At 35.5% G+C, this 24,394-nt stretch overlaps 1 protein-coding gene across 2 annotated transcripts in view; it reads left to right on the forward strand.

The window, feature by feature from the left end:
* The window catches only part of RPS6KA3 (ribosomal protein S6 kinase A3), a 76,008-nt gene that overhangs the window by 34,453 nt on the left and 17,161 nt on the right, over nt 1-24,394 (forward strand). For both annotated transcript variants that reach the window (XM_032678702.1, XM_032678704.1), the window contains 12 exons: nt 60-176; nt 2,384-2,465; nt 6,254-6,334; nt 7,332-7,411; nt 9,782-9,888; nt 12,823-12,860; nt 13,271-13,413; nt 16,564-16,634; nt 21,454-21,542; nt 21,800-21,864; nt 21,961-22,063; nt 22,472-22,596. In XM_032678702.1, the coding sequence (XP_032534593.1) occupies nt 60-176; nt 2,384-2,465; nt 6,254-6,334; nt 7,332-7,411; nt 9,782-9,888; nt 12,823-12,860; nt 13,271-13,413; nt 16,564-16,634; nt 21,454-21,542; nt 21,800-21,864; nt 21,961-22,063; nt 22,472-22,596 (1,101 nt within the window). The remainder of the gene's footprint in view (nt 1-59; nt 177-2,383; nt 2,466-6,253; nt 6,335-7,331; nt 7,412-9,781; nt 9,889-12,822; nt 12,861-13,270; nt 13,414-16,563; nt 16,635-21,453; nt 21,543-21,799; nt 21,865-21,960; nt 22,064-22,471; nt 22,597-24,394) is intronic.

Genomic DNA, 24,394 nt, shown 5'->3' on the forward strand with positions numbered 1-24,394 from the left:
TATAAACCTAGGAAGATGCACCATTAATGTAAATTTATTCCTCTGTTCTCCTCTGTCAGGAAGAAGGAAGTATCAAAGAAATTGCAATAACTCACCATGTAAAAGAAGGACATGAAAAAGCAGACCCTTCACAGTTTGAACTTCTGAAAGTACTTGGACAAGGATCCTTTGGAAAGGTTGGTAACTGAACTGTTGTGGAGCCAGTTACTCAGGAATATGGCATTGAATTTTGGGAGTGAAATATTTAGAACAGCCACAGTCTTGCATTAAGGCAACATTGCAAGTTAAAACTGCTTTCCAAATTAGTGCTAATGAGGCACTGTAATTGTGGCAGATCTTTTTAAAGCAGTATTTTTTTTTTCTAGTTTGCATGATATGTAGATTTCAAAGTTTCGATAGAAAAATTGCCTTGATGTGGAATAATTGGGTATTCACTGTTAAAATGGAATGTCATTTTTCTGTAACTACTCTGCTGTGTTTGAGGGGGCGAGGGTTGAAAGGTTTTTTTGATAAGTATTCCTAGTTGCTAACTTGCTAATGGTAGGTCATCATTAGTACAGAAGCTATAGCAGAATTTATTTTTGTGGCAGATTGTAATTGCAAGGAACAGATTTTAGGCAGTAATGGCTGCTGAAGTAAACATGATACACCCTAGTCTTGTTCATGCTGGTGTTATCTGTCATAATTTAGTTAAGGTACAATATGCCTTCATGTTTATCTAAACATCTGTTAAAGACTCAATGTTTCTAGCATTTGGTAACTACTGTTCACACTGAGATCTCACTAGGCACACAAGGTTTATACTTTTAGTTGTCCAATCCCAACTTGAAAGCAAAACATTAACTTCATATGGACTGAATGGAATATGTAATGAAAGACAACAGAGCCTTTACATCGACTTTCAGCCCTAATTGCAATTCTGAATGTGATGTTAAGCTCTAGCATATAAAGCCAAATCCATCTTGGATATGGGACAAAATTAGAATAATATATCCAATTCTCTTTTGGTGGTAGGAAGTTACTGTTAATCACATTATTGTTCCAGTTAGGTTTGGAAATCTAGATGCTTAGAAACTATAAAATTTTGTACTCAAACTAGCAAGAATTGACTGAGAAACCTGATTCTAAAAGTTTAATTTAATCCAGAATCATAACAAAGTTTTCATTTGAAAATCTTCAGATCGGGAGAAGTAAATCATTCATGGACAAGGAAATGTAAGCTCATAAATGGTCATTTCAGCAATAATTTTTTATTGATGTTACTAAATTCAGTACTATAACAGGGGTGTGGGGAGACGAATGTGAGTTTTGAAAAAGCAAAAATAATGAACTGTCTAGATGACTCAGTTCTGCAAAAATGGCGATCTTGTCCTCAGTTGTCTTAGCCTTTATGCAAAAATTATTAATATTAAATTAATATTTAAAAATCCATAATTCCTTTGTTCTAATAATTTGTGAAGGTGTCACTGTGTCCCATTTAGTTTAAAAGGAGTAAGTCTGAGTGATTTTCAAGGTTTCTTGATGATGTTCTGGTAATCTCTGGATAGTGCAAAGGGTTGTTAACGTGAGAATTGGGTACAAAAACAGACATAAAACTGCTTTCATATAACATATTTAATTTTCTCATGTACCAAAACATGTATCTGTAATTTTTTCATAAATAACCAGATAACCTGTGGCGGGTACATTTTTTTCTTTTTCATTTCTAAATCTAAAATTTGGCTCTGCTGGAATTAATTTTGTGTTGAGGTTATTAAAGACAATCCCATTATACTGAAGAAGGAAATGAAACACACTTTAATTGTGGCTGGTTATCCTTTATTGGTAACATACAACACTCATCCAAAGCATGTAATAAAAAAATGTTTTTGTGACACAAGAGGTCAGTCTTATAATTTTATAAGTTATTTTTTAAAAGTTATTTATTATAAATTGATTCATGTAGGTTTCTGGATCAAATTTTGTTCACACGTTTATCATCATATCTGACAATTATTTTACTAGCACATTTGATGTGCCATCTTATGAATTTCAATAAGATAAAACTAGAGATTAACTTTAAAAAAGCTGAATGTTGTGTTTCAGATTTGTATGAGCTTCTGAGAGAATCCAAATTCATACTCTTTCTTTTTTTAACTCACTGAAATCAATTAAGTTAAAGCAAAATTAATTTGGCAAACTATCTTGAATGAAACTTTTAGATTACAAAATGAAGGAATAGTAGGAGAAAGTTAAAGGAATTTTTTGTTTGGATTTGCAGAATATAAAATTGTCAAATTGAGTTTCATTGAAATCATACTGACTACTTGAATTTCATAGCAAAATACATTAACCTGACTTGCTTTTATTTTCTTTTAAGAATTCTTTCTAATTTTTAATGCAGGTCTTCCTTGTCAAAAAAATCTCAGGATCAGATGCTAGACAGCTTTATGCAATGAAGGTATTGAAAAAGGCCACCTTGAAAGGTAAGCATTGTTTAGAGAGAGGGAAGGAAAAAAGAGAAGATAAATAGGGGACATTCTACCAAAACCTAATCTTAACACAGATGCTGTTCTGCAGATTGTCTTACAGCTTTCTTCTATCAAACAGCAAATAGCTGAATACACTGCTTTGTGTTGTAAACCTGGAAGGATTCAGTAACAGCAGGACTATGTTGGTGGTTTTAAGGGAAAGTAGATTCCTTTCCTTGCCCCACTGTGTTCCTCAGGTGATGGTGGTTTGATGGAGTAGTTGTGTTACATCTGCCACCTGACCTGCTCTGAGCTCTTACTTGAAACTTAATACCCTTCCATTTTTCATTTGCTGTGTTTCACCAAGGATACAGTTAATGCCTTTTGCTCTGTTTATAATTAGGTCATGATATTTAAAAGTGCATTGTATCAGCTGTTTAATTCTAAAAGTTCTAAACACGGGAGTTAAAGTCTTTTTTTTTAAACGGACATACACAGTACATTTGCCCAAAGGTTTTGGCACTTGTTCCGGATGTAGAATGTATTTTATAAAATCTTAAGTAAATCCTTTAAGCTAATTGACCAAAAATGTGTTGTAAATTGATCTGGTTTTTGGGTGGTTTTGGTCTTGAATAGTATCAGTAGCAAAATAAGTTTAAGCCTGAACAATCTCAATTCTGTCTCGGAGAATTCTATAAGAAAAAAGAAACAATGTATTTTTTTACAGTACATTAAAGTGAAAGTCATCTTTCACACTAATAACTTAACAAGAATGTTTGCTTGTTCTTTTATGCCATTATTTAGTACTTCTGTCTATTTGAAGTTCTGATTCATGACTGCACTAAAATTGCAATGATAATTTTGGGATGGTTCCAACAACTTGTAGTGCTTTTTTGCCTATGTTATTGATTATTATGTTGAATTTCAATTTTAACATACAGTTTATAGAACAGCGAAGGGAAGAAAAACTCTCATTGAATTGTGAACATCTGCTGAAATGTTGAACCTGATTTTTTTTTTTACTTAAGATCTTGTGCTGAATATCTCTCACAGATCTCATTATATATCACTTACACTTAAAAACTATTACAGAGAGTATGTTTTTGAACAGTTTCCTATATTTTGATTCCTTTGTGTTTTGTGGCACGTGTCATTCTCATTATTTACTTCCTATTTTTCTGAAATTGATTTCCACTCATTTAAGGTACATTAATATCCTCAAGAGCCTTTCATTCTCCAGCCTGTTAATAGCTCAGGACTGGTCAAAGGTCATTCAGCAGTTGCTTTTTTAAGATGTTTGAGGGCTTCTCTTCATCACCTTTTGATTGCGGTTTAACCTTATGTGTGAAAATTACAGTCCAAGCTGTGGATCTGGTTTTGCCTACAGATGGCAGAGACTGATAAATACTGAAATTGGCAGCTTGACTTTTAGTTGAAATAGGGGACTCTTTGAGGCACTAAGAATTCAAGGATGCCACAGTTCTCAACACTTTATATCTGAATTTTCAGATGCTTTTATGTGCTGTTTGGTTGTGATTCATGTTTTAGGAAGAGCAGAGTTGCAAGCAAATTAAGGTTACTATTGAAATTTTAATATGAAATTACCTGGAATTAATCCCATTTTCCATAATTGCAACATTTTTTTATATATAATACTATATTTTTAAATAATACAGTGTCTTACTTGATTTGTCTGTGGTTCTTTAGCTCTTTGAAGTCTATTTCATAAAGTTATTTTTGTATTCTAAAATTAAAGATAATGCCCTTTAAGACCACACTTAAAAGCAGTGTGCAGGATTCACAAGTCAAATTTAGAGAGAATATTTTCATGGGAATGCAACTCTATTAGCCAGAACACATAGATGTAACTGCACAGTCCAACTTTTTAATGTTCAGGGCAAATCTAAGCATAAACACAACTTTGTTTACTGCAGAGACTAGTTTATTAATACACTCTGATAGAAGGTGTCATCTTTCAGTGCCTCTTTATGATGGGGGAGAGAAACAAACAGGGCCCAATCATTGCTGGAGAGTCTGGCATCAGATGTATTAAGAAAAATCAGTACTTCCAATAGTATGCTAATGGAAACTATATTCAAACAAAGGTCAGATGTCAGGTCAAATAATGGCTGATACTAATATCTGAAAAGAGCTCAGTGCTTTACACTTTTTGTGCTTGAAATTTTTCAAGTCTGTACTTTTTCTAGCTTTCCAGAAATAAGGCTTGTTATCCATGTAACTGTTCCATAGCTTCAGACACTTGAAAGTCTTAAAACTTTTTTCTCAACTGAACCTTCCTAAAAAAAAAAAAAAAAGGATATTCTGAGTTTCAATTTTGTAATTCATATGAACCACTGAAACAGTGAAACTACCCAAATATCTTGTGACATTTTCATGACTTTAGATGTGAAGGTTAAAATCTAGATGTGGTTTACTCTGTGTTTGCTGAGCCCTTATTTCATGTCCTTCATTTTTAGGAATCTGTTTTGCAGGGAGATGGGAACTTGATAGCTTTATTAATTCATGAAAATGTATCTATATAACTTTTTCACAAGTACCTATATTATTGTTAATGCCTATTTCTGTGAAAAGATAGATAAACTTTCTAAAGACCCTTTTGCTTCTTGTCTTTTTTTTTTTTACTACCTTGTTATGTTTTAATATGTGAGAACTCTGGCTTGTTAACTGTACAGGGAGTGCTGTCAACTTAAACTTTGGACTGGACTTCATTGCTCTGGGGTGCTTCCCTCAGGAAGATGTAACATTTGTGAAAGGAGCAGTAACAAAATGTAGATTAAGGGAAAGAAAGAGAAATGCAGCATTTTAAACCACTGCAAGCAAACTTTGATAGCTCTCACCTGTCAAGAGCTCTGAATTGTGTCTCTGTCCTGGCTGATTTGAAGCTTCAGGTGTGAACGAAGCCCGGACTGGGGTGGCAGGGGAGTTGTGGAGGACACAGCTGAAGCAGGTGCTGTGCTCAGCTGACCATCCTCCCCGAGTCCGTGCGTTGCCAGCACTGTGATGTGGTGCATCTGCATGTGATGCCCTTTTGAGTTTCATCTGTTGTGGCATAGGAGCACTTCCATGTCCAGTTCTGAGCTACCATGGCGGGACAGCACAGCCAGCTCGAGCAGCAACTGCTTTGATGTCTGATATATTACTCCATGCATGTTTACTCCAAGTAAATGCTCTGAAAATCAAAAAGATTGTTGGAAGTATACACTACGTTGAATCAGCTGTACTTTTATTTTAAGTTCATAATAAAGAAAGGAAATGAAAAAAAAATTTCCCTTCCAAATTGTGTAGCTACTTAATATCCTAATAGGGCAAGTTATTTGAATGAGTTAAACCACTATAAACATCTTTATGGTAGTATAATTGTATTTATAAGTTTGTTTTGCTATAACTTTAATTTTCTGTGCTTTTCAGCATTAGAGAAAATGGCTGTGTTTTCTGTACATAGCTGTGGCAGTTTTGCTCTAATGTTTAAAAGGATAACTAAGTATGGAGCAGGCTGAAGGGTAGATATGTTTTCTCACATGCTTTTGTTAAATTTATTTGCCCAGCATCAAGTTTTGTCAGTAGCACAATTTGAGGAAGATTGAAATGCATGAAGATATTTATCAGAAAACTCTGAACTGTGGAATAAATTCTCTCTCAATTCCCTTCTGTGTAAGGTAGTACACAACTGCAGGCAGTTGTAATATTACAGGATACAATGTGAAGTATCTCAGGAAACATGGGAGAAGTACTGATTCATAGTGTAAATATTTTTTTTTGATGTTGCTCATGTTCTGTTGTAGTTCGAGATCGGGTTCGGACAAAAATGGAACGTGATATCCTAGTAGAAGTTAATCATCCTTTTATTGTCAAATTACATTATGGTGAGTTGCATGAAAATTCATTTTTATAGCATTAAAATGGGTGTTTGTCAAGATAGTACCTAATACTTACTTTGTGATTCTGAGAGTCATAGAACATTAGTGTGCTAAGTCCTGATTGTGCAAAGACTTGCTGTGTAGTAATTCTCATGCAAAGTAAACACATGGCAGACTTCATGTCGTGTTAAATCTTTATGGGACTGAGAGTCTGTAGCCCTTTGTGCTATTAAAAAGCAGTTATTAATAACTAGCAATTCTTTTCCAAAATTACCAATCTTTATTATGTCCTACTTTAAGTTATTTCTTTTAGTTGTTTTGCTTAGTCTATAGAAAACAGATGCAATGGCATTACTTCCAGTTGCATCAAAATTGATGGGAATGTGCCTTTTAATAGTATGGGCAATTGGAAAAAAATACTTATGTGGAAGATGGGAGGATATCACTACTCTTAACCTGTCATGCAGAAAGTAACGTGAAATAAATGATAGAGGAGTTTCTGGTGTGGTTTGGGTTTTCTTCAGTTCATTTTTCTTTTAGGATCCATTTTTTCCTATAGTTCAAACCTCATATCTCTCTCTCTGATCTGTCTTAAATAATGTACTTTTCACTATTTTATTCTTCTGCAAACTACACAATCTCTTAAGCTGAGTTTCTAGAGTTTTTAAAATAGGTGCATTAGTTACTAGTTTGCCCTTTTAAATCTGGCTTCTTATTTCAAAATCTGGAATTAAATGCTGACTAACCTAAGTAAAGTTTATTTTTTTAGACATTTCATTGGTGACTTGCTTTACTTTGACAAGACATAGGAGTTACTTGGTCCATGATAGAGGACCAGTTACTTAATTCATTTAAATACATTTTTTCATTAAATACATTTCTCCCCAAAGGATAAATAAGACTTCATTTTGGTAATGAAAATAAGGGTGAATTATTTGGTATGTTATTTTTCTGATTGTGGGTAAAATTAGATAATGTTTACTTTTTTAATTGATCTTTTCAGCCTTTCAAACAGAAGGGAAGCTATATCTTATTTTGGATTTTCTCAGGGGAGGAGACTTGTTTACACGTTTATCCAAAGAGGTAAAGTTTTTTAATTTGAAAAATTGTCTATTGATAAAATTTGATTATAAATTGTCTATAGACAATTAGGAGAGTTTACTTTTTTAAATTTGGTTTTCATTGAATAAAATTTTAATCTCTTTTTAACCACCTATGTTTTTTGTTTGATTGGGTTTTTTGCACAAAGCAGTTACTTTGTGAAAAGGTAATTTACATTATTTCTAAAAAAAAGGCTTAGACAAGCAGCCTTTCCGTGCTGCTTATATACCTGATAAAGTTTTCTTCTCGTATTGCTACCATGTTTAAATATAAAATTCAGAAAGAGCATGGTTTTATATAAAGTAACTGTATTCAAATTAACTGATTTATGTCTGGGTGTAATATCCAGAATTGAGTGTCAAATACGATCCTTTTCAATTTACATATGAATGCAAAATCACATTGTTTATAAATACTGAAAAAGCAAGAATTGTATCCCACTTATTTTAGTAATTTTCCAACAGTTAATGCTTTGCTTTTGTCGTGATGGTGATATCTCTGTGTAGATATGGGAAATAATAACCTTGAAGAGTTTCATTACCTCAAATTAATTTGATTATAATTCCTAAGAAATGTTAACATTTAATATATCATATTTTAAAAAGATTTTTTGGCCATCACTCATGCAAAAACTTGAAACAACATATGTGGATAGAGATATAAATATATCCAATATATATCTGATAACCTGGATTTGTAATTGTAGTTACCTTCCATTTTCCCTTGCTACGAGAGTATCTGGGACAATTGGGTGACCACTGCAAAGCTACATGTGTTGACCACATAAATTATTACATGTATTTTGGTGAAACCATCTGTTTCAAGTTGCTTCTTGCAGTTTGTTTTGCCACAGATAAGTAAAAAGTTAAAAAACTTGGATACTTTTCTCTTGAAATCCATAGTTCATTCTTGATTCCCAAGAAAGGGTGTATATTCGTTTCTTGCTGATGACTTTTTCATCTTGAGCCACTGAAATTTTATAAAACTTAATATGGTTAGATATGAAATATCACCATAGGTACCTGAATCTAAGAGAAATATTCATAAGTGATGAGTGAAACGGGTATGCTGGAGGCAATTAATGTTGTCCTCATATCAATTCATGTGATTTTAAAATAGATCAGATGAACTAAAAGTTGCTTTTTCCCTACTGACTACAAAGGGAAAAGTGATTAATTCGAAGCTAGAGGTCTACACTGCAGATGTTTGAGGTTAGGAGAGAAGAATTCTGTGCAATGCTTTTAAAGAACGTTGTGGGGGTGTATTATCCTCATGAGATCTTATTCTTTGAGCTTTTAAACGTTTCTTATAGAAATTTCCCTTCTTGAATGTGCCTGTACTAAATATTGGCTCTTTTATAGAAGTAATATCAGCAACAACCTTTTGTACCAGCTTTGGTATCGCTTTTTTCTTTATACTAAGGGGAAAATATATTATATTGTCCATTTTTAACTCTTGTTTAGAATAATTTTTATCTTTGCTCCCTATTGCCATTCTTTTTTGTAGGTCCATATGCTTTACCTAAAGATATTAGTCTAAAATTCTAACAACAAAACAAACAAAATAACTGAGTAGTAAATGAAATAGAATCAAATCATGCAGGATCTTTTTTTATTTTTATCTTTTTCTACAGTCCCAGAAAAGTTGAATTTTAATGTTTCCTCTCAGGGATCACAACAGTTGATGTAATTAGGACAACATGTTTGTTTCAATGAATGTAAACAGGGATTGGTTTATCTTCCTTACCAAAAAAGTGGGATTGCTACCTGTTACCTGTGCTCTTACATAGACTGTTTCCTTAGTTTGCCCTTTGACCTACCTTTTCTGCAGTTACATCTTAAAGTTGCATCTTGGGGCTTTTACCATCGCTGTAACTTCTTTCTAAAAGTACTTAGTATTTTCAAAACCAACATCCATAAGCTGTTCTTGTCTTTCTGACTTTGTAGACGAAATTCAGGTATTTGGACTTCTTTGTTGTCTAGAAGTGAAATGGTCAAATCCACCAAGGAGGTAGTCACGTTCTTTAAGGGCTTCCAAAATTTGTCAATCCTACTACAATTGTTCTCTGGAACAATCAGAAACAGCTAACCTCCTATTTTGCAGAAAGAATAATATATTGGCTTCAAAATTATTTTTCAAATATGTCCAAGTATTTCAAGTATGAAATATTATGGGTTATAAAATCCTAGATTTTGTGTCACCAATAAATTTGAATTTCTAGTGTCGTGTATAGAAATGAATTCAAGTATTATGAAGAGCAATTCTGAAAAACTACTGTTGTTGTTGTTTAGTGTTAGTGCTGGTGTAAGCTTTACAGATTCACATGTAAAACATATTGTGTTGCTTTTTCAGGTGATGTTCACAGAAGATGATGTTAAATTTTACTTGGCAGAATTAGCACTTGCTTTAGACCATCTACATAGTCTTGGAATAATATACCGGGACCTAAAACCAGAAAAGTAAGGCTCCTCTGTGAAAAATGCAGTGTATTGATTTCATTTCTATAGCACTTCTACCTATGCACTTTTTCTCAGCTGTTAAGCTTAAGTAATTTACTGTATAAATTGAACAGACGGAGGTGGGGGAGATTTGTGGGCTGTTTTCGCTTAAAAGGTTGGATTTCACCTGTCTCAAAGGGGAAAAAGGCTCCTTAGCTGAGGGCTCCTTGAGAGAGCTTTAAACTATGTTTGAAGGAGGATGGGAACAAAGCCAGAGATAAGCCTGGAGGTGGCACATCCCAGTTTGAAGGACAGTGTGCTACCAAGGTCCTTCCATCTGCCGTATCATTGGAGGTAGGGGATGGGGATCCATGCGGCAGCAAGGATGCAAGAATTATTGATATGTTAGAAATGTGTTATGAAAGTTAGGTTCTGATTGACCAGCTTGATATCCTTCTGTGACAAAGTGACCTGCTTAGTGGATGTGAGGGAAAGGCTGTGAATGTTGTCTACCTAAACTTCAGTAAAGCCTTGGACACCATTTCCCACAGCACTCTGCTGGAGAAACTGGCTTCCTGTGGTGTGAGTGGGTGCATTCTTCACTGGGTATAAAACTGGCTGGGTGGCTGGGCCCAGAGAGTGGTGGGGATTGGAGTTACATCCAGCTGGTGGCCGATCACAAGTGCTGTTCCCCAGGGCTCAGTGTTGGTTGGGGCCAGTCCTGTTTAACATCTTCCTTGATGACCTGGGCAAGGGGATTGAGAGCACCCTAAGCAAGTTGACAGACTTAGTTGGGTAGGAGTGTTGATCTGCTGGAGGGTAGGAAGGCTCTAACAGAGGGATCAGGACAGGCTGGCTGGATGGGCCAGGGCCAACTGTATGAGCTTCAATGAGGCCAAGTGCCAGGTCCTGCACTTGGGTCACAACAACCCTATGTGGTCACAACAACCCTATGTGATGCTCCAGGCTTGGGGAAGAGTGGCTAGAAAGCTGCCTGGTGGAAAAGCATCCTGGAAATGCTGTTTGACAGCTGGCTGAACGTGAGGTGACAGTGTTCCCAGGTGGCCAAGAAGGCCAATGGCATCCTGGCTTGTGTCAGAAATAGTGTGGCCAGCAGGACCAGGGCAGTGATTGTCCTCCTGTACTTGGCACTGGTGAGGCCACACCTCAAATCCTGTGTCTAGTTCTGGGCTCCTCACTACAAGAAAGACATTGAAGTGTTGGAGCATGTCCAGAGAAGGGCAGTGGAGCTGGTGAAGGATCTGGAGCACAAGTCTTACAAGGGGTGACTGAGGGAACTGGGGTTGTTTAGCCAGGAGAAAAAGGGGGTCTTTACAACTACCTGAAAGGAGATTGTACTGGGGGTTGGCCTCTTCTCCCAGATAAAAGGTGACTAGGGGAAATGTTGCACCAGAGGAGGTTTAGACTGGATATTAGGAAAAATTTCTTCATTGAAAGGGTTGTCAAGCACTGGGACAGGCTGCCCAGGGAAGTGGTTGAGTCACCATCCTTTGAAGTATTCAAGAAATGTGTGCATATGGTGCTTGAGGACATGATTTAATGTTGAATGTGGTGATGCTGAGTTGATGGTTGGACTTGATCTTAAAGGTCTTTTCCAACCTTAACTTTTCTGTGGTTCTAAGAGCATCTTGCTTCAGAGTGATATGCCAAGTGCTGTAGTCCATATAATTTTTTTTTTTGAGTTCTAGAAGATGTAAAGGAGAAAATTATGAAAAATGTTTAGCCCTGACTGACAAGAATGGAAAGATTCCTGCTCAAATCAGGAAATTACAGAGTTTTGGCATGGGATTGCACTTAAAAATGAACAGGGAATGAATTCTGTTTAAGCTATGGGAGTGTTCTGTTAAGTAATTCTGAAGTGAGGAAAAATAAGCTGAACATGTGGAAAATGATCTTCAGAAAGCAAAGTGAGAGAACTTCAGTTATTTTGCTAACATTAACTTCCAAGAGGAAAAGGATGAAATAGTAATTGACAGAAGACTAAATAGCTACTGCCTCAAACATGGGGGGGTTTTGTTTTTGTTTTGGTTTTTTTTAAATACTATTTGTCTATACCTAGCCTTGGGTTTAAATCTTGGGTGCATTCAATTAAAAAAAAAAAGCCAAATGTTGAAATTACTTGTAAATTATGGATAAGGGAGTAACAAGAGTAATTCTTACAGGCTGTGTCTATATTGTGGGGCTGTTTCCCACCAGGGAAACTGCAAAGAGGAAAAGGATGGAGAAGTGGACAAGTGCCTGGGTCATGTCTCATCCCCAGGATGAAGTGCAGCTTCTCACAGGAGAAGCTGGAGAAACTGTGTAGGGGATGTTACAAAATCCAATTCTTGAGCACTTTGCATGCTTGGAAATGTGATTCTATTCAGTGGTGGTTAAGGCTAGTTTGGCATCTTGAAATGTGGCCGTTCTTGTGATTTAAATGAAAACATGGAAGCACAAGGCCTGCTCCAAGTATAGGGCCTGTGGGTCCTGTCCTTTGGTACAACATGAAAATATTTATTACTTGATGTTATTTGAAATGCTCGACACCCTCTGAAATGGTAATAACAAATTGAGACCTGTTTTGTAGGCATACGAAAACATACCTTGTGTAAAAGAAACAGAACCACATCTCTAACAATTGTGATAAAGCTCCATGTGCAGCAGATGGCCAAAACTGAAAGTTCAAGATAAATGTTACTACGTATTGAATTTAACCAAATGGTTAAACAAAACTTTGATAAACTGATTCTTTCATTATCTTTGAAAAGAAAGAATTGAGAGAAAAGAAAAAGTGTAGTTTGAAAGTATCTTCTAATAACTCATTTTCATGCTTGTTCAATGCTGCTTGTCTTTGTGTGTGCTGTTCTGTTTATTCCTAAATGTCATCACTACATTGTCCAAAACAGTTAAAAGATATTTTAATTAATTTTTATATTATTTTTTGGTTTTTAGCATCCTGCTGGATGAGGAAGGACACATCAAATTGACAGGTGAATAAAGGGAAATTGCAATACCTGGATCTTTTCTGCTCATCATAAAATCTTTGCATTTTTCTTTTGGTAAACCAATATGGTGAAATAAGTAAAGTAAATAAAAAGTAAATAAGTCATTTTAACTGATAAGTAACTTAGCTGTGGAGAGAATAGTGTAATTGAAATAAATGAAATGCATAAATATTTCAATAAGATATCTGCTTAAGAAGTATATCTGATGTTATATGACCTATGATAATGTAGGGAGGAGAGGAGAATTCTGTAATTCCCATATTAGTATTTGGTTTTATATACAAATGATATAAGCATAACACTTCACATTATAGTAAAAGTATCAACCATGAGCGATTTTTTTTTTTTTTTTTTTTTAATGTATTTACAGTTGGAACTATTTTTTTCCCTTTCAGATTTTGGCTTAAGTAAGGAGTCAATTGATCATGAAAAAAAAGCCTACTCTTTTTGTGGAACAGTGGAATATATGGCACCAGAAGTTGTTAACAGACGAGGCCATACACAGAGTGCAGACTGGTGGTCTTTTGGTGTTTTAATGGTAGGTTTCTGGTAAATGTAAATAATAACAAGACTGTGCTTTGCAAGGTTTGGTGAAACAAATAAAACACTAACCTTTAAGGTGAGCTCTACATGAATTCTACAAAGGAAGTCTAAATTATATGAAATGAATAATACCACAGAGTTTGGATCGAGAACACAGACTAGGTTTCGTATCCACACCAACAATATGCCATATTTTTATCATCATTTAATTCAAATACTTTGCATTTATATATGTTTATATATTTGCATCTATAGTAGTTTGAATGTTATGGAGACCAAGAGGAATACTGAAGTATACAGAAAAAATACTGTCTATTCCAAAACAGGGAAGAAATTTAGATGCAAATTTTAAATTTGAATTTACTTTCAGGAGGAAAAAGAAGATCAGTACCTTTCTAATTAGAGCCTACAGTGTAATTAAAACTTAGTGGAATAATGACAACTGTTGTTTTCACACATCACAATAATCTAAATGACACTGAACTGACCTGGGATATAGTTGCTCAGTTGCTTATGGTGTTTCTACAAGGGTTAGTTACTATGAAGTTGCAGGGTTGGGGGAAATAATATGTATATGGAATATGAATTTGAAAAAGAATAATTAATAGATCATGTTTGGTATTTGAGGAATGCTGAAGGGCTTTTAATATTAAAATCTTTGTGTTTATTTTTGACGTAGAGATTAAATAATTGTATTTTTAAAGAAAATGGTTTTGTTTCTTACTGCTTCTGCTAAATGACTGCAACAGTGCAACTGTGTGTGCTTTATAGTACAAGAAAGACTCTTGTGTCTGAAAATAGGTCATCCTATCACTTTTTAATCATTTAGAATGCTGTTGTGATCTGAAAACTGACTATGTAAAAGTAGCACCTGAAAACTAAACTCTCTCCAGACACGCACACACACTCCTCACAACTGCACATATCAGTAAGAACACAGTCAATTAAAAGATAATTACAGTGTAGTTGCAGAATATCTGTTGTTGATAATACTAACGTAATTAAACTTCAGCTTTACTTTATAAAGCTGGAAAACATAATTTTGTGTTTATCAAGTGCATATGGCAAAATTAAAAATGGCTGAAAGATGTTAGATGTAGCTTTCACAGTCTAAGTGTGCTGCATGTTAAGCACTTTGGCTTCTACTTTGAATACAAAAATATGACCTTAAAAAAAAACAAACAAACAAAAAAAAAAAAAAAACAAAAACAAATTCTCTGAATTAGTATATGAAATACAGTGCAGTTTTCTCTAAGACATATTTTTGTTGCATTTCTAGTTTGTAATTTGCATAGACAATCTGTATGTATCCAGTTTTAAATCATTCTTAATTACTTTCTGTGTTGATCAAGACTTCAAGTGACAGTTGGTGTGGTGTAAGTACACAGTATCTAGATTGAGCAGAAATTATAGCATAGAAAGAGAGACTCTAAAGATATGTCAACAAACCATTTGGCCTCTTTTCTTGTGCTGCTAGAAACGAAGTAATATTTAAGCCATTGTTGAGAAATGTATTGCAATTTGTCCTTTAAAATGGTGACAGTTTTAAGGGATGCCATACATCTAAAAGCATTCATTTAAAGTTTTCAGAAGCATTGAGATACTGTCCTGCTGAAATAAAACATTATAACTAGGGAAGGTCAACACTGGCTTACTTTAAAGTACTATGGGCACATAATGTTGGAATATAGTATTTGAGAAGGGCAACAAAGAATACATATGCTGAGCTGTTAATACAAATGTTTATGCTTGTGACAAATTAGGAGCTTGCCAAAGAACTTTATATTTCAAAACATGCAGCACTACAAATTTACCTTTTAAAAAGTGGTTTTCTTTCAAGTGCAACTTGTGAAAGACCAGAAACAAACAAAAAAATTTTTTTCTTCCTTATACCTCGCACATCGTCCTGACAATTGTCTTAACTTTAAAGTATTAAAGTTAAAAGTAGTTTTCTTTCATGTTGGCATTATTACTAAATTTAAATTTTTTGAATATATCTTGGAAAACTATTGTTTAAGGGTATAAAATATATAGTAGTAGTGAAGAAATAGCAGTAAGAAGTTTAAAATTTATTTTAAAAAATACTTAAAGAATACTTTAAAGAATACTTTTAGTGCAACTTCATGCTCTTATTGCAGATCTGAGAATACTACAGTCACACATTATTCATTCAAGTTATCCATGTACATTTTTAATGTTTAAAAAGCTGAATGTCTGGGTCGTACCAGAAAAGAGGAATAGGATAGCTTGTGTTCAGTATGACTTAAGTTTGCATAAGCTGTTCAGAGGACTCCTTTATAATTATTTTAATTTTTATGTCTTTAACTGTATGACATGAAATTTCATTGAACTATGTTATTTTGCAGTTCTTAAAGCAAAAAAAATCATGATTTCTGCCTAGGAGTCTGGCTGCCATGACTGCTGCCAGACTGCTTTCACTAGACCTCACTTAGACCTGATATCCCTGCATTATACTGCAGCCCAACAGAAGTGCCTTTATATTTATCTATTTTTACTCAGTCACTTTCAGAACAAATCAGTATTTTAACAGTGTCTGTTGCTTATTACAAGGCACTGTAGAATGTGCATGTACATATTGTGTAGCTCTTGCGTGTTCCTTCAGGCTTTATTTCCACTGTATGCATACAGTAACCACTTTTCATCATGCATGTCTTTGTCAATCAACTAACCTTTCCCCCTTTTCAACAAAGGCTATGTACATGCCAATTTTAAAAATTTTGACCTTTTTAAAAATCTCTGCATGAGGAGAAATCATCACTAACTTTTGAAAGGGGAATCTTTTTCCCTACCCCCCACTTTGTTGAAAACTAAAAGTACAGCTGTGTAGATCAAGTCTTCCAAGAATAAACTTTTTAGGCAGAATTGAAACACAGAAAGTTATAGTCTAAATTGTTCAGGTAAAAGTATGTAAAGCAAGGTATCAATATAGGAAAATATTTTGCAGCTTTAAAAATGGCAAAGGCTGCTCAATGTTTGTAGCAATTTAAACTGTACAATGAAGTTGTTTTGCACAGACTTGATTGTTAACATGCATGAATTTTGGAAGGTTAAGATGCTAAGTAGTTTTGTCAAAAATTAGTTTTTGTCCAGGTAATGTAATTGATGAAAGTTTTACTCTATACAGTTTGAAATGCTCACTGGTACTCTACCTTTCCAAGGGAAAGACAGAAAAGAAACCATGACTATGATTCTCAAGTGAGTACACTCTTATTTATATATCTCATCAGGTATTCTACAGGGATGCCCTCCGGGCTGCAATATCTAATTTCTACTCTTCCCTCATTTTCAAAGGTACTGGTAAATCCTCACTCCCTATTCCATATTATTAATTCCCTTTGCCGCCTATCTAATTTGCTTTTCTATTCCTCCCCCATACCAGGTACAAAGAATTTCATAGCAGCTCTTTAATCTGTAATAATAACTTCAACCATATGATCTTTCCCATCTTATTTCCATAATATTTTTTAACTTTCTTATCCTTTTTGATAACCTGTGCGTTTTTTCCTTGGTGGTTTTTTTTCCTTTGTTTTAGGTTTTTGGGGCTTTTTGAGAAAGTATTTTTTCTCCTTCTTTGTCTTACCAGCTCCTCACCCTACTTCTTTATATTAATGGTGCTACCAACAGCTTGCTTCTCCAATACTTCCCCTATTTGCTAAAGTGCATCCTCCCTTCCGTGCTCTCCTATAGCTTGCCCAAGCTCCAGTTTTCCCCTTGGCTATTTTCAGTATAGATTTTGCATTAGCTGTATTGTGGAAATGGCTTTCCTTCATGCAGTTAATGTTCTTGTTTTTGCTAATGAAGGTCTGCTTTTTTTTCCCTGCTGATTCCCCACATATTCTCTAAACTAATACAACTTATGGCGTAACTGCCCTGTTTTTGGGACTGTAGCCAAACACTGTGCAAACAAGTCTGTTTCCTCATATCATAGGTTCACTTCTCTGTTTCCATCCATTTTTAACTAATACCATTTTTTTTCCATGAAAGCTTGTAAGACTATTTTAGTTTTCTTATTTGTTTTCTGCTTTATTGATTATCATTGTTCTTAGTCCTGTTACCACTTGTCTACCTGTATATCAAAGTCGACATTTCTTCTACACCAACAGCCTGTTTTGAAAAGTAAATATATGAAATTCTTTCATATTTTTTCTAAGGAATTAGTATGTGAAAACCGCTAGAAAACAAACTCATTCTTTTCCTTGCTTTTGCTTTCATAATGCATAAGTTATGTTTTTCTTTGCCCTTGCTTTTCTTCCTCATCTTATTTGCAAGTATATTTAGTGATGCTACTTTCTTCTGCTGGCTCAGCACCATGCCAGTTCAAAGCTTCATGTTGTGATTATTCAATGTTTTTAACTAAAAGGTTCTGTCTATTCACAGCAATTCTCACCACCTCCTATTTACAAGAAGCTAGTCTGAGATAATTCTACTGCACTCTCACTTGTTTCAGGAGCCATGCATTTTTTTCTATCCATGTCTCATGAGTCACATCTTTCTTTTCTTCCCTTTGCTTGCATGTGACTCCACTCTGTTCCTCAGCAGTCTTTTCACTGTTGCTATAAATATCTTCTGTATTCAGCTGCCATGTAGAATATTCTCGTTGCATCTCCCCAGTTAATTGATATTCATAGTCTTTGAGAGCACAGAGAGTGGTGGTGAATGGAATTACATTGGGCTGGTGACTGGTCACAGGTGGTGTTCCCCAGGACTGGGTTTTGGGGCCAGTCCTGTTAAACATCTTTATCAACAATCTGGACAAGGGAATCAAGGGCACCTCAGTTTGCAGGTGATCCCAAGTTGGGTGAGAGGGAATGTGGATCTGTTGGACGGTAGGAAGGCTCTACAGAGGGATCTGGACAGGCTGGATCAATGGGCCGAGGCCAATTGTGTGAGGTTCAATAAGGCCAAATGCCGGGTCCTGCACTTGGGTCACAACAACCCCATGCAACACTCTAGTCTTAGGGAAGAGTGGCTGGAAAGCTGTGCAGAGGTCAACAGCTGAACATGAGCCAGCCATGTGCCCAGGTGGCCAAGAAGGCCAATGGCATCCTGGCTTGTATTAGAAATCAGGTGGCCATCAGGACCAGGGCAGCAACTGTCCCCCTGTACTTGTCACTGGTGAGGTTTTGGGCTCCTCAGTACAATAAGGACAGTGAAGCAAGTGAATAAGAAGCAAGTCCAGAGGAGGGCAATGGAGCTGATGAAGGGTCTGGAGCACAAGCTGCAGATCCCTGCAGCTGAGGGAGCTGGGGTTGTTTAGCCTGGAGAAAAGGAGGCTCAGGGGAGACCTTATCCCTCTTTACAACTACCTAAAAGGAGTTTGTAGTGAGATGGGGGTCGGTCCCTTTTCCCAAATAAGAAATGGCAGGACGAGAGGAAATGACCTCAAGTTGTGCATGGGGAGGTTTAGACTGCATTAAAAGAAAAGTTTCTTCACAGAAGGGGTTGTCAAGCATTGAGACAGGCTGCCCAGGGAAGTGGTGCAGTCACCATCCCGTGGAGGTTTTTAAAAAGATGTGTAGGTGTGGCACTTAGGGACATGGTTTTGTGGTGGACTTGAGACTGCTGGGCTAATGCTTGGGCCTGATGGTATTAAAGGTCTTTTCCAACCTAAACCATTATAGGATGCTATGATTCTGTAATTACTTTCAGATTTCCTTTGAGCATGAATCTCTTCATTCCCTTGCCAACTTTATTTTTTCACCTTCTAGTCTTTGTAATTGTTATTAGTTTCAAATAGCTGCACAGAAAGTGTGCAGTGTGTTTTATGATGTAAAGGTATTTTACCCTCTTTTAATGTTTTCTACGCTTATGAATAGTACACACATAGAAGTATTTTGTTGTTGGTAGTATAAACAGCTGAAAAACAGAAGATATTTTAAAGTGTTTTCTGATAAGTTCACACTTGTTTTTTCTAGCTATATGTTCTCTTTTTATTTTCTGCATACTGGTATATTTTTCCTTAAATTTTTTGTAAAACTTTAAAATGGACAGGTGTGCATATGAACTGATATTTTCATAGTCTATCATTTAAGATATATTGCTTTTCTTACCTTCTGTTCCTAAAAATCCACAGAAAATGCATTCTTCTTACAATACATGGTTTTTTGGGTTCTTTATTTCTCTCAACATTATCAAGACAAGTTTTTGTTTTTTCTTGTGTGTTTTACCTAAAACTGAGAAACTCTGTAGTGTGAAGAAATCACAGGTTGCAGCAATAAAGTTCAATTTTTAAAACATATTTTCTCTTTACTGAAGAGGTATGCCTTCATAGAAAACTTTGTTGTTGTCCATCAGGAATGTCAGAAAAAAATTGCTGTCACTCATGTAGTTGCATGACATAGGAACTCTGAGGACCTGGTGATTGCCTTTTCTTCTGCTGTGTCAATGTCCAGTACAGGATTTTGTGAAAGGTGCTCCTTCACGATGGAAAAGGAGCAATGAGAGTCATAATCCCTGTAGTTTGCACAAGGGCCTCTAACTCACTCCTCTGTGGACTGCAGTACATACCAGTCCTTTGTTTCTGTTTATTGAGTCACTTCTCCAATAGATTGATTGCAATTGGTTTTGGCCTGGTTTTAGATTTTTCTAGGCAGTTGACCTTTCATGCTAAACCTCCAGGGCTGCATCCTCATGTTGGAGCTGTTTTGGATTATAACAGGACAAAGATTCCCACCCACCCCAGCACAGTCCTATCATACTTGTCTGTTCGCAGTCCTTCAGTAACATTGTAAATGTTACCATTGTGCTTTTGCAGACAGTGTGTTCCCTGCTTTCAGTGCAGCTCTGTGATGCTTGACTATGAGCAGAAATGACATCACATGAACATGCAATGGTATCACAAAATATAAAATGCATGAGTAAGAATTTAACTGCTAGTAGTGCATTCCAATCAGGAAGCATTGGATAGCCCACTACCCATTCCTCCACTCCACTGGTGGCCTTGATCTGCCTGTAGCTACTGAAGAGCCCAAAGAAGGCAAAGTTTTTCAGACTTTTCCCCTTCCCTGCCCCTGACTTTTTTAATGCTGAAAGGAATGGAAAATATTGCAAATTCTAGTTTTAAAGTAATGAAGAGTGAACCAGTGGCAACACATAGGCACTTGCTGAAGTGTCACGGAGATGGACATCTACAAATACCTCAAATACAAGGCAGATCATGTCTTCTGACTGAAACCTACACAAAGCTTGTGTCGTGGACTGTTACAGAAAAAAACAAGGTACAGGTTGAATTAGTGATGGAAAGGAGGCATTTATATCCCTCCTTACTATTATTATTGTTGTAAGAATAAGTGAGCCCTTGTAACAGTGAGAGAATGGAGACTCAGTGTTAAGGGGAGAGGAGAAAAATATGGCAAGAATTACAAAACGAAACTAAATGACAGAACTACAAAAACTTAAATCGAAAAATTGAAGACTGGCAAGCTGGAAAAATGATATTTGAAATAGACTGGGGAGGGGAGTAAAAAGAAAAAAGGAGTGATCTTTTTTAGGTTTTTTTACCTGCTGATCTTTTAAAATGTCCTACCTTAAATCAGTTGGTGCTATCTAGCTTAGGTTTCCTGTTGTTTTTCCTGTGTTCTCTTAGTATATGTCCTGTTGTGGTAATTTTCTTACTCCTTCTAAACTGTCTGTTATATGAACTATCAGAATGGTCATTTGGTAATAACTGGACCTATAAATGAATCAAAGCATATTACAAAAATTTATAAGTTTGTAAACTGTTATCCTGTAACTATTCTTCTCTATGTGTTTTGCTACCTCTTCCTCTGCTTAAGTTCCTGAGTCATTACTGAAAATATTATACTATTCAAAAAAAACAAAACCAAAACAAACCCCTGTTTACATGACATGTTTACATGACTGACAGCACTTTTGCTCTGTATCTGATGTCTGAAGGCAATTTCTCGGTAATGCTGCTTTGTTACAGATTTTTTGAATGACAAAGGAAGGGAGAATGCAGAGTTGATTCTCACCTAAATATATTTGTATACTATTAATTATTTTTACTCTATAGGGCCAAACTTGGAATGCCCCAGTTCTTGAGTCCTGAAGCACAGAGTCTTCTGCGAATGCTCTTCAAAAGAAACCCAGCAAACAGATTAGGTAAAATGTTTAGCAAAATATTTTAAATTTTATCATAATATTCATAACATCAATGATAAATTTGGGGGTTTATGTAAAATAGGCTTTAAAGTAAGAATGTAGTTTGCCTGTTTGCTCTTCTAGTGATCAGCAAGGTATTATCATTTCTGCTAGTCATACATCTAAAATTAATGCAAAAGAAATAAGAAACAATTTTGCTAGCCATTCCTTTGACCAAGGAGAAAATAGTTCACAGACATTTTTCTTCCTTATAAAAGGAGCAGGTCCAGATGGAGTAGAAGAAATTAAGAGGCATGCATTCTTTTCCAAAATAGATTGGAATGTGAGTATCTAATTAAAAATTAATTCAGTAAACTTCTTGGTTAAGTCTTTGGTGGTGTCGTATCTTTTCCATTCACTATGTGTTCCTTCTCTTCAGAAATTATACAGGAGAGAAATTCACCCCCCTTTTAAACCTGCAACTGGCAGACCTGAAGATACATTTTATTTTGACCCTGAGTTTACAGCAAAAACTCCAAAAGGTAAACAGATAAGAATGAAACTATTTACATATTCAAAATATAGAATTTGAATGGATCAGTTTTGCAGTGATCCATTCAAAATTTCATAGAAAGTTGTCTTTACAAATTTAAAGTGTTACCAAAATATCAGTATTCTCCCACAAAAACGTAATGTAGATATGCTGCTATATGTAAATATTTCAGTAAAGTACTGGTATTTGTATTAGAAAATTGTGTGATTATCAGTTGTGTTTCTAGACAGTATATGCAAAATAATTCATTAATTATTTGTATTTTCATCCTCAGAAACACTTTCTGAAAATTCCAGTCTCTGTGTAGAATAAAGCTGTAGTTTGCTCCTCAGCGTAGACATAATCTCATATCTATATTTTAAAAACTCTGCTTGTAAGTAGACAATATGTTTTTCAGATTCACCTGGTATCCCACCCAGTGCTAACGCACATCAGCTTTTTCGGGGATTTAGTTTTGTAGCTATTGCATCAGATGATGAAAGCCAAGCAATGCAGACAGTTGGAGTGCATTCAATCGTCCAGGTGAGTACATCTGCTTAAAAAAAAATTGGTAGATCAGTCAATTTAAAAAAAAATCAATGCTGTGTCTTGGTGGAGGGATTGTTTCCTTCCTCACAGAATGAAGTACCATGACAAAGTCATTATCAGCTTTTATACAAGAAAAGTAAAGATCATATTGTTTTATCCAAACAAAATCTCTGAAGGTGCAGGACCTTTTAATTACTGAGCAGCTACAGGTGTAAATAGGTTGCAACCCTTAGATGAAAACATTCTACCATCTCTACTGAATTAACTCTTTAATATCAAGCCATGATTATAAGATGGAGGGGAATAACAGATGTCTTGACTTTTTTTCCCCATTCATGAAAATGTCAGTTGACTCCTGCAATGCAGTAGTAGAAGGCACTGAAATACAATTGTGGATTATATCTGCATGTTCTGGACTGCTGTGCATCTTGGAATCCGTGACCCAGGACATGGAATCCATGTCCCTCCCAAGCCACTTTAAGTTAATTTGCTAATCTGTGCTATTTTGTGACTGATTTCAGTGTATCAGACAAGTCATTGTTACAGTACATATTCAAGCTTTCGCTTCCTTGAAGTATTAGAATGACTCCAGTACAGTCTCCCATATAATTGTGAGGTTGTCACTTCTAATAGCCTAATGCAGTTGCTATTCTTAAATATTCTGCTATTGCCAGTGCTGCTTATTTTTGCACAACAGACCTTTGGGAAGGTGCAGTTTTCTGTGAGACAAGAAAGGTGAGCCTTTTGCTAGAATGGGGAAGAGGATTGCCTTGCCTGCTTATGAGGCTGAGGTCGTTCCAAAATACATTGGAGAGCTTACAACTAGCAGGGACAAAAGCAGATGCACGTACAGGAGAGAAAACTGGAAGACCTCTGCAAAAATTGTTTTTCTACTTCGTCTTTCTGCTTTAAATAATTCTAATTACTGAGTCATGAAAAACAACTGGTAATCTAAATTGTATTGAAAACTTCCTAATGTGGGTAGGAAATAAAAAGGTGTGCTGTATGATTGGGTATTATTTGTATTATTTGTATTTTGCACTGCACAGGTATTTTGAAAATGTCTGAGAAATTAAAAAAAAAAACACAATTTATTCAGAACATGCATAGCTCTTATATTTCCTTAACATTCTCATTATGTCTAGAATAGTCTCAACATGCTTTTTTCTACATGTTACTATTTCATGTGTAATAAAAATTTTGAAAATACATGTTTATACCCTCTTTTATTCTCAAGAAGCTGTCTGATTTGATATATGCATAGAATTATTTCTGGTCCTGGTATCTTGCTAGAAGTGTCTGCAAGCTTTTCTGTGCTGCTTCTTTCCCCCATAGTTTTGTGGATGAAATTATTTCTCTTTGTGTATGGTTTCCTTCTCTTGTAAAGGTCTGTTTCTCTGATGCCTTTCCTCTGTGCCCCTCAACCGCTTCCTCACTCTATTTCCTCTTTTCTATGCTGCAGGATACCCAGATGGTTTCCTGCAAATGCTTTGCATCCTTTGCACAAACTCCTTACACTAGAACACCATTTCCTTCCCTTACAAGAGTGAACACTTGTCCTTCTTTCAGCTTTTTATTTCTGTGAAAGGATTTTTTGACTGCCACTCCATGCAATTCCATTTAATTATATTCTATTCAGTATGTCTGAATTCTCCAGCTGGCATTCATCTATCTGTTCAGATAACAGAAACAGTGATACTTCTTTACCATTGTTGTATCACTATTTTATCTCGAAGTTTTCTGGTTTTCTTTGGTTTGGAGATTCTATCTTTAACAAGTCAGTAATCAGAAA

This window comes from Chiroxiphia lanceolata, chromosome 2 (genome assembly GCF_009829145.1).
Source record: "Chiroxiphia lanceolata isolate bChiLan1 chromosome 2, bChiLan1.pri, whole genome shotgun sequence".
Classification (NCBI taxonomy): Eukaryota; Metazoa; Chordata; class Aves; order Passeriformes; family Pipridae; genus Chiroxiphia; species Chiroxiphia lanceolata.